Genomic DNA, 11,395 nt, shown 5'->3' on the forward strand with positions numbered 1-11,395 from the left:
CAAATAACCCCATGAAATAGAGCAGCGTGAAAGCTAGTTTTAGGAGCTAATTACAAAAGTTGTACTAGGAGTATTTTTAGCTTTTAGTTGGGTAGCTGGTGGTCCAGTGTCTGACACACTGTTGGAACTTCTAATTGTGTTGCTGTCTTCAGTTCTCAGACGACTCCTCCATTGGTGGCGGTATTACAGATGACAGGGAGGAGCAGTACAGAGACCAAATAAGGAGCGTCATTGGATGGTGTGACAGCAACCACCTCCAGCTAAACATCAGTAAAACCAAGAAGCTGTTGGTGGACTTCAGACGCAGCAAGAGGATGCACAACCCTGTCATAAAAAGGGGGTAGAGATGGTGGACATCTACAAGTTTCTGGGGGTGCAGCTCAACAGGAAACTGGACTGGACAGACAACAGCAAGGCCCTCTACAGGAAAGGACAGAGCAGGCTGTTTTTCCTCAGGAGGCAGAGGTCCTTCATTGAGTGCACCAGGCTGCTACGAATGTCCTACCAGTAGTAGCCAGTGTCATCCTGACTTAGCTAATTTAGTTAAGTTTAATTAAACAAATGAAATACCAGATATTTATCTGACACAAGTTAGATCACAAGTCCTAGAGAAAGTATACTTACACATAGTCTGTTTTTTACTGTTATTTATTAATTTTTTGTTTATTTATTATATACCATTAGATAAGGTAAAAGAAAAATAGGGATGACCATAAAAGGAGGACAAATGAACCTCTGGCTTAATGCTGTGGAAGTAGACTGAAAAACGGACTGTTCTAAAAACAGATGGATGGCCACCTGAGCACAGAGACAGGGCGCAACAAGAGGCAGGGCGTAATAGCTCAGATGGCATTAGCCAGAGACTGCATGATGGCGATTAGGGTGTTCAGAGTGTCTTGAAGTAGCAGATGACGCTGTGAGCAGGAGAACAAGTGATGACAGCAGCCTGTAACAGAGAGGCAAACAGCAGTAATTAGATTGGCTGTTGGAAATCATGGCAAAATCTTCACAGTTTATTACCATAAGGGATGGACGAAGATACATCAAAATGTATTTTAAAATAAGATAATAAGATTTTTAAGGGTATCAAAATAAACTACAGCCATGACATGTATAAAAAAATCAAACACTAAAGATAGTTTTTCCAAGGTGCCATGAAAGCACTTTGCAAACCTTCTATCTATTTGATCTATCCCTTCACCAGACTCACTTGATTAAGTGGACAATGTCTAACAACTTTTCTCCTCACTAATGAGTCATGCAATAAATCTGACATTATGCGACAGATCAAGCATTCCCATATCCCTGTGATCATCCAGATGAAGGTTAGTTTTAAAGTAACCAATAGTTTAAAACTGAAACACTTTTTTTGTGCACAACTGACAATTTTAGCCTAGGCTTCTAAAACGCACCAAAACTTTACAGGAACTGTTAAGAATTGTGGCTGTTTATGCTCAAAAAAGATGGAAAGCTGGCAACCTACATTTCTAACCCTGACCTTCTTTGGGTCTGGATCAATTTTCTGTTCTGATCTTAACACGTCAAATTACCGAGTAGGCAACGATCACAGGCAGCGTTTTTATGATCATCTCATAGACTAGTAGATTACTACAAAATATATCATTCATCATATCATAAACACTGCCCATCCCTGAATACCATCAACTCATGTCTCAAATGTCTGAAAACAATTTGTGGAGAGTCTAACTTACAGAGGAGGTTAAATAAAAGTTGATGGTGCAACACTGCTAAATTAGATACAATAGTTTCACACACACACACACACACACACACACACACACACACTGATATAATGAACTATGCTGCATAATGTGTAAATGCTGAAATGACCAGGCCTGAAAGTGGCATGCGTTCAATTAAGCACCTCAAAGGACATTACAAATGTGTACAAATGTGTGTATGTGTATCTTTGCATTAATGCTGCCCCTAAGTGTGATAATATCCATGAGTAAGTGATTGTGAGTGCTCTCTCCGTCTGATAAAGTGTGTGTGTGTGTGAGTGTGTGACTGGAGTGTGTGTGTGTGTGTGTGTGTGAGAGAGAGTGGAGGCAGGTGTTGGAGAGCTAAGCAGAGTCTTGGATACTGGGAGGCGTCCCTCCAGAGACGAACTGAAGGACTATCATTTTACTTCACTGTCATCAGCATCGCTGCTTCGAGGACATAATCACCAGCCAGGAGCACCATCACCACCACCACCCCCCACTTTCCTCTACACACACACACACACACACACACACACACACACACACACCTACTGTTCCCTTCCTGGAGGGTTACAACAATATTTATTCAGATTTGCTGATATCCCAGGCTGATATTTGCATCTTATCTGCTGATCTTGCGTCTTGCATTTGTACTTATCATTCATATATTTTTCGATTTATTTATTTTATGTTTTTTTAAATGTACATAACTACTGGTTTTATTGTAAAGTGTCTTTGAGTGTCCTGAAAAGCGCTATAGAAATACAATTTATTATTATTATTATTAGACATCAGACATGATGGAGGGTCCTCCCAAAATAGTCTACTAATCTCTGCAGGACTGTATTTAACAACCTGAAGAATCTGCAGTACAACCTGCCTCACTTTTAATTAAATGTGGAGGTTGTAAAATGCCTGAATGGCCATGATTTTCTTTGTACAGACATACAACAAAGATGATGAATCCAACACATTTTTGTTTTTTAGTGACATGAGACATGACTTGACAACTATTGGGTGGATTGGCATGACATTTTGTACATGCATTAATTTCCCAGTGAGGATTAACTGTAATGACTTTGGTGATCCCTTACACCCATCGTTCACAATGTTGATAATAATGCACCCAGGCCTGCAAGACCTCACTTCACTGTTACTCCTTAAGTTTAATGGCAGCTATTTAACCCCCCCCCCTTACATTATTTTCCATTAATATATTTTTGTTTGTGTTTTTATTGTTATTAAAATGTTCCAAAAATGTATGTGCTTGCTGGGAATTGGGAAATCTGTTTGTCCAATGATCTTTTCCCTGTCATTCGCGATAATGTGCTGCTTGCGTATCCTCACATCCTCTTTCTTGTATGATCTTGTTAGCAAATGGCCCGTAGAGTGAACTCCTGATTGGTGATTTACAGATTTCTTTCTGTTTAGAGTAGGATCAGTGATGTAAGTTGTGACTGTTACCTCTTTTTACCTCCTTACTTTGAACCTGTCCGTGTAACGTCTGCTGCTTTGCCACAGTGTAGATAAATGATGAATAGGCCCATTTGCAATTGTGTGATCATACCTGTAGACTTATGAGTTGCTGTGCTTATCTTGATGGCTATAGTTCTGTGCTTTATTAATTTGGCGTCCAGGTAGCCGCCGTCCATGGTTTTGATCAAAGGCTGGTTAGTCCGTGCCTAAGGAAAATATTTGCACCGGCACCCAGCATAACTACGTTATGCTGCTGGTACAGCCTCTCAGTGGTGTTTGTTAATAGTAATCATTTCTTTTCATTCTCACTCTCAAAACTCATTTTGTCTGCTGCCTTACCAATTTCAGTCCAGGCCACAGTCGAGTTTGAAACGGCACATAGCCTGAAGAAAATAACATATATATAATATGTTATTGTGGTGATAGATAAGTTAAAAAAAAAAAAAAAGAGAGAATTTATTTATTTCATACTTAGGTATTTCCTGTCTGTAGTTATTCATAAGTTTGTCAAGACTATTCCATAGATAGGCTGTACAAAACATTCTCATTCACCAGATTTGTCCAACAGTACCTCAGTTTCAGCTGTTTAAAATGTTGCCTTGTTGTAAACTGACTTGTACCAAGACATTAATCATCTTTTAATCTACCAATCCTCTTTTTCTTGCCCTGCAGCGAGATTAAAAAACTGTACAGCAACCATCCATAAACTGTCAACCATTAAATTGACAGTGGCATCACTTTTGTAAAATTCATACCCTACCCAGTGTGAAGTCTGCAGTCCAACAGAGAATATCAGAGGGAATCATTATCCTGAATAAATCAATCTAATTATGTTCATATTTCAGATGCAACCACTTCAAAGTGTATAGCAAGACAAGTTTACAGCCACGCTAGCATCATGCTTATTTGCACTGAACACAAAGTAGTAGTGGCATGACGCTCTTGAACCACAAAGATCTCTATTCCTTTTGGTGTCACTTGGTGTAAAACACCACAGATAATCATTACATTTCAAAATGACATCTCGCTACCTTAAAGGGGCATTATGGAGTTTCCAGCGGCCACTAGCGGTGCAGTGCTAAGATTGCAACCAGGTGTGTGCTCGTACGCGTGCTCGTTTGAACTCATGAGCGAGCATAATCCGAAACACTACCACTTTCATACAGAAATACCACAATAAACGCAGGAACACCTGCATGCAGGCTGTGGCTTTTCTCCAGACATGTTCAGGTTCTGTTACTTCGATGTTCCTGTCTAAAAGGCAGATCAACACCGGCGCCGTACCTTTCATTCAGCGCAGTCCGCCGCACATCGGCTCAATACTCCCGAAAAAAGGCAGAGTGACAGCAGCTACAGACAGACAGGGAGAACAGACAGACCTCAGGTAAACTCCCACTGCAACGTTACAGTAATAGTTTTATCAACTAACTAACTAGTGATAGTGGAAGCTCTTCCTCTGTGTTGTTGTGACCGTTTTGTCTTGTTATCAGTGTTTTATGTTATGCGGGTCACGTTAGTTACAGCGACTGAGAAGTGGAGAAGCGAGGTACCTGAGTATTGGTAAAACCACAATAAACATAAACTGAACGTTACGAAGCAAACAGCAGGTCAGAGCTACTGTAGCGTTAGCTGGCTGCATCACTGTAGGCTAACGTTACACATTTGCTTTTTACCGTTACATCCTTTCTTGCAGGCTAAATCAACAGTGGTACACAGGATAGTAACATGGGTCGTGTTAGTTGGTGAAGTAATATGGAAGGCGATACAACTTTGCACCGGATAACATTAGCAAATGCTTGGCGTTAGCCGGCGAGCTAACGCGACTTTCTCTGTGTTTCTCCAGCTTTACTAATGCTCACTTTGTTCTTACTTGACATCATCTGAACCTGTTTGGTCTGATGGGATTCAGCACATAAACCTTTATTGTTGTTTTGTATCCTTAGCCTGTGTTTTGCTGTGAGCCGGTTGTTATATGGTGTTAGTGGACTGCATGTCGCTAGCTGCCGTGTTGTTGCTGTAGTCTGAGAGAGGCTCGGGCTGAATAGTGGCTGATGCAAGCAACGGAGTAAACAGGCGTGTGCTTCATTTCTAAGTGAGTTTTGAGCCCACTGACAATAAGGCAATGAAAATTTGATTTATTAAAATCAAAAGCTTACATATAGCCCCTTTAAGAGGATGTGGCTTTAGATTTCCATGCCCTACAGCCTGTCATCTTTTGATCCAGAGATAAGCAACAATCAATGCACATCATCATTACTGTCAGTTGATCGCTGACACACAGACCAGCATTTGCATGAGCCTCGCTGCAAAGCCAGAGAGCTGCATCAGTCCAGACCTGCCCCACCAGAGGTTTCTCAGTCTAAAGTAATGTGCACCACATGTAATATCCTGGTCCAGTGATCACAACAAGGATCAAGCCACCAATTCCTCCTCCACCTCCCACCCTTGATCCCTTTAGACCCATAAAACAAAGGTCCAGTGTATTCTTGTCCTATGAAGGTAAGGCAAATGGTATACTGCTACTGTTCGTGGAATCTCAGAACAACTCTTTGTTGTTTGACAACGACAACGACAACTTTACCGGCAGCAGTATTAGCTCAGTGTACATAGTAGTGACAAATAACAGAGGGAACTGGCTGGAGGTATGGCAGGGCTGATAGAGAATAGATCTAAATGTCAGGAAGACAAACTGCTGCATGCTCAGTGACACCACAGAAGCATCTGTGATCAACACGGTAGCACTGCAAAGGTGCAAATTTCAGATATCGTTGATGTCCTGTTTGGTTTTTTTGAGCCTGGTGACAATGTTTTAAAATGTGAATTGAATCCCCCAGTTGAAGTGAAAAATATTTTTTACACGACAACCACAAACGACAAAACATCTTGTAGATGCAGCTCTTACCTCATATCTATGGTCACTTCATTTTAAAGGACTAGTTTGACTTTTAGGGAAATACACTTGTTTGCTTTCTTGCTGAGAGTTGAATGAGAAGATTGACAACAATCCCATGCCTGTGCCTGTGCCCCGAAAACCGAGGGAAACCGCTCTTTTTATTTACTTTTATTTGTTTGTTTACAGATAATAATAAATAAGTGTAAAAATTATGTGGTTTTACAGGCACGGTGAATTCCTGGAGTCTCCGTTTGTTGGACTAGAGCCAATCTAGCCGTTTCCCCCTACTCCTAGTATTTAGGCTAAGCTAAGCTAATCAGATGCAATTGTAGCTTCATATTTAGCATAATACCATGAGCGGTATCAATCTTCTCATTTAACCCAGCAAGAAAGCAAATGTGTGTTTTCCAACATGTCAAACTATCCCTTCGAATTTAGCTCTTGGCTTTTAATGGGACTCTTCCTACTTACTGTACCTCCCAATGACCTACACAACAAAACATTAAACACCTCATCATAGAAACAACTGTATACATTAAACCGTCCATGATTAAGGCTGGTAAAGTAATAGGGCGAACAGCAGCCATCTCCCTGATGCAATCATAAATGCATAAAAGTGCAGTGACTGAAGCCAAGCCAATTACATTAATCAAAAGCTTTCAGTGGATTTATGGAAATGCATCATGCCAGCTGACAGTTACCACTGGGACTAACGCAACAATGCACTTAACTGTGCAGAAACTGCCTGAGAGGAGGCCATCTCTTGCTGCTGTCAGGCAAAGCCCACGGGTCTCATATTTTGGGGATTCTTTTGTTCATTTGCATTGTAATTCCAGAGATTACAGGGTGCTCGATGGGTTGAAAAAAATGCACAGGCCTGGGTTTATAAAACCAATTGCAGATTGGCAGATATTAGGTGCTCAGCAGAAGCACCTCTTAAAGACTCAGGCTCTGTGGGCTTATTTGCTTGTTCACTTGTGTCCTTTTAACAATTCAGAGTGCTTGGGTGAATTTTAAAATAAGGGAAACACAGTGTGCGCTGCTGCAGAAGGATTGTAAAGCAGCAGGATAGTAAAGGTCAGATCTGGTCCATCAACTGGGAGACATAATGTGAAGTTTGGTGACTTTGTGACTTTCTAACACCAGTAGCCCAGAGCAAGAATGAAGTATTTTGTTTAATTTAATTCAAATTAGCTTTATTGGCATGAATGTGTAACAACAATAGCATTGTTGGCAAAGTAATTAAAGCTTGTGTGTTTGTGTTAGAAAAATTAAAATATATTAAAAATTAAAATAAAATAAATAAATAAAACAGTAATTTTGTGTGTGTGTGTGTGTGTGTGTGTGTGTGTGTGTGTGTGTGTGTGTGTGTGATTGTGTGTGTGTTAAAAAAAATTGTTAGATGTTAAAGTGGTGGAAGAAGTACTCAGATCCTTCACTTATGTGAAATTACCAATACAACAATGAAATAATTCTCCATTACAAGCAGTGCTTGTACCTCAATATTTTATTCTTTGGCATACTGGGACTTTTCCTTGCATACCGGGACATCTCCCAAGCTGCCGGTTCTCTCTCCATATCAGGTTCTCTGGGCACTACGTGACGCTCACCTGTTCCCTTTCTCAGAAGCAGGGAGAAGTTTGGGTGCCTTTCATGCAGCTTGTCAATGTCACTTTTCATGAACCAACCAATCACAGCCTGGACGGGGCGGCCACAGGAAATTAAAAAAAGGCTGACCGCCATAGGTGTCATTTACACTGGCAACATTTCAGAATCAGAATGTCCCCTTTACATTTTGAAAGCATTTGTTAAAGCTGTTCTGAAAAACAGCTTGCAACGAGAAATGTTAAATAACAACTTTAAATTAAAATGAATACACTAACATAAGCTCTAATCAAATCTTAACCACAGCGGTATAATATCACAAAATGGTTTGATTTGTATAAAAACATAACTAAAAAAAACACTATACCTAGAGGTCTCAAATCTGGACTAGATTGTCCCACTAAAATTTTTTTCACACCAAGGGACCTGGCCTTTCTACAACTCTGTCTCTGATTGGTTAGTACTTCTTTCCTTTGCCAATCAGAGTCAGAGTAGGGGGCAGGATATGAGGCAAAATGTGTGTTCTTCAAATGATATTTGTTGGATAAATGGTGGGGAAAACATGTAGTATATGTTGTGATTTTTTATTAAGTATTCCAGTTTTTAGCCTTTTCCTGTCTGCCATAACCCTGTATCTGTTTAAACTGTTGTTGTCGTGTGTTATCCCTGTTGATACATTAAACTCTGTAGTTATCTTGCATTTTGAGTCTCTGAGTCTGTCAAAGTCCAGAGGCTTCATTATGCAAATAAATAAGAACATATTAAACATATAGTTTAACACTTACATGTATAAATGCAGTGATAACTGTAATGGAATGTAACTGAGAACATTTTGTACTTTTGTTGTGGAGTATATTCACAATGTGGTAGTACTTTTACTTAAGTAAAGGATCTGAATAATTATTTCACCTCTGATTATGTTTATGATGTGTTTATATATATTGTATATATTATGTATTTACTATATACTAACTACATCAACTACAGGCATCAACAGAGAGATTGCAGAACCTCCACTGTCCGATACATCCAAATAAAACCCAATATTAAGACATTAAGGCATCGATTCTGCTCATTTCTTAGCTCTAGGTACACAGTTTGGTTTGATCTGGTTTCACTCTGTAACAAACTACAAAAAATACGTAGTACTACAAATGCAGCTAATTTATGATGTTTATTTACTGTGACTTTAAGGTTAGCATAAGCAACAACCTTATGCCAATAATGCTTCAACCATGGAGTGTTTTTGCGGTTGTGTCCATTCTGCTGACATTGCCTGAATGCATCACAAGTAGCAGGACATGTGATCGGCTGTTTAGCGCTGGCAACCAGGTCTACTTCATGGTACATTACAAAGTTTTTGCAGTAGCCCTTTATAGTATTTTCACAAAAGGAATAAAAGTTTCAATAATCTGAAACTGTGTTTAAAAGAAACGTTAGCCTCTGTGGGACAATCTCACAGTGAAAACGTCCTTTAAAGTATTTTCACAAATTGAATAAAGGTTTCACAAATCTGAAACTATGTTTGATAGAAATTTTAGCCTCTGTGGGACAATCTAGTCCAAATTTGAGATCTCTAGGTATAATGGTTTTGGATCTGGCCCTGGTCTAATGTGGTCTACAAGCAAAAAAAGCCGTGAAATTGCCCTTTAAAGCATTTTCACAAATTGAATAAATGTTTCACAAATCTGAAACTATGTTTAAAAGAAACATCAGAGTCTGTGGGACAATCTAGTCCAGATTTGAGATCTCTAAGTATAGTGAGTTTGTATCTGGACCTGGTCTAATGTGGTCTGCATGTGAAAAAAGCAGTGAAATCGCCCTTTTTTCATTTTCACAAATAAAATAAAGTTTTTTCAGTGTTTCAGACAGCGTTAAGGCTTTGCCTAAAATGCATAACAGCTTTCACCGCAGTAAGAGGTGCAAAAAACAGAGAATCAGTCGCTCAGCAATGTAAGTTAACTTTCACTTAAGTTCCCCTTAACTTTCCTCTTACTGCCAAATCGGAAGCTGCCTTCAGGGGATTGCCAGGGATTGAACTGCCTACCTTGCGATTAACGGGCAACCCGCTCTACTTCCTGAGACACAGCCGCCCCACATGAAACATTAAAACGGAACTCTTGCTTAAGAACATCAGTCTAGTATAAGTTAAAAAGTGAAAATACTCCCAAACATAAAATGTTGAAAAGTAATTATGCAGAGTATTTCTGTGTGTGCAGGAGTATTTTTACTTTCTACCTTATACTTCAAGAAAAATAAGGAGCCATACACCCAGTAACCATAGACAGAAGTTTCTGAAGACCGCCTCTTTTGCTGTTCTGATTTGTGCACACATCCAAACCATCATGTGGGTAACTGCTGAAATAAAGAAGGATCTGCGCAGAATAATTATGAATCCCACTAGGTGGTTTTTATTGTGACCTTACAAATTCTGAGGTCACAGAGCTGACTGAATGCACATGTTAGGAAATAGGTGAGTCTATACAATGTAAACCATACAAGAGCTTCTAAGAGGTTGGAATAAATGACACCAGCTACAGGGCTTTAAAACTATTCAGTGTGCAGATAATTCTTTGTTTTTGACAACAGAGTAACTTCTCAGTCAATGTCACATTTGTCTCTTAAAGAAATAAAATCAAAATAAAACACTATATAACATCAACCTTTCATTTTTTTACTTTCTACTAACATATATACAAAATGTTAACCTATAAATACCATCTTAATATTTTCATTTACAGCTGTTAACTAATATATATGGTTTAGATCACACAATTTACAATAAACAGGAAACTGATGATTAATGAAGAATGTGATTTTATTTTAAGTATAATTAGTCTGATCAATTTTATAACAAAGTATTCCTAATACACAACCAATAGTTTAACATATGAAAACATCAATATTAAAAGGTTACAAATGTAAAAGTAGTTTTGTATGACTTGAAATGTGTTGAGTTATTATAATGTTAGAATCTGTTGATAAGAACCCAGTGTTGTGTGTCAAAAGAAAAGGCTGCGCAGAGCAGGCGCTGAAGAGCTGGAAGCTGGAGCTGTTCTCTCCTGTAGAGCCAGACACAGCAAATCACATCTGGGGGGTTCTGCAATCAGCTCCTCTGGCACCTGTAAAGACAACAATGGGTAGACAGTTAAGCAGCTTCTTCCAAAGCGCCATGAAACTACTGTACTCTGAGATTGCCTCAGCATGATAACCTCTCTGGCATGTGACAGTAATTAGGGGTGGCAATGTGAAATACACCGTTTACTAACATGTGCAATATACAGTGGGTACGGAAAGTATTCAGACCCCTTTAAATTTTTCACTCTTTGTTTCATTGCAGCCATTTTCCAAAAATCAAAAAAGTTCATTTTATTTCTCAGTAATGTACACTCAGCACCCCATCTTGACAGAAAAAAACAGAAATGTAGAAATTTTTGCAAATTTATTAAAAAAGAAAAACTGAAATATCACATGGTCATAAGTATTCAGACCCTTTGCCGTGACACTCATATTTAACTCAGGTGCTGTCTATTTCTTCTGATCATCCTTGAGATGGTTCTACACCTTCATTTGAGTCCAGCTGTGTTTGATTATACTGATTGGACTTGATTAGGAAAGCCACACACCTGTCTATATAAGACCTTACAGCTCACAGTGCATGTCAGAGCAAATGAGAATCATGAGGTCAAAGGAACTG

General features: G+C 39.1%; 1 protein-coding gene across 1 annotated transcript in view; it reads left to right on the forward strand.

Moving 5' to 3' along the window:
• Positions 1-346: 346 nt before the first annotated feature.
• gcn1 (GCN1 activator of EIF2AK4) overlaps positions 347-11,395 on the forward strand; it is a 27,843-nt gene continuing 16,794 nt past the window's right edge. The window contains exon 1 of the mRNA XM_046034070.1: positions 347-507. Within this exon, the coding sequence (XP_045890026.1) occupies positions 347-507 (161 nt within the window). The remainder of the gene's footprint in view (positions 508-11,395) is intronic.

Source organism: Micropterus dolomieu, linkage group LG21, assembly GCF_021292245.1.
Source record: "Micropterus dolomieu isolate WLL.071019.BEF.003 ecotype Adirondacks linkage group LG21, ASM2129224v1, whole genome shotgun sequence".
Classification (NCBI taxonomy): domain Eukaryota; kingdom Metazoa; phylum Chordata; class Actinopteri; order Centrarchiformes; family Centrarchidae; genus Micropterus; species Micropterus dolomieu.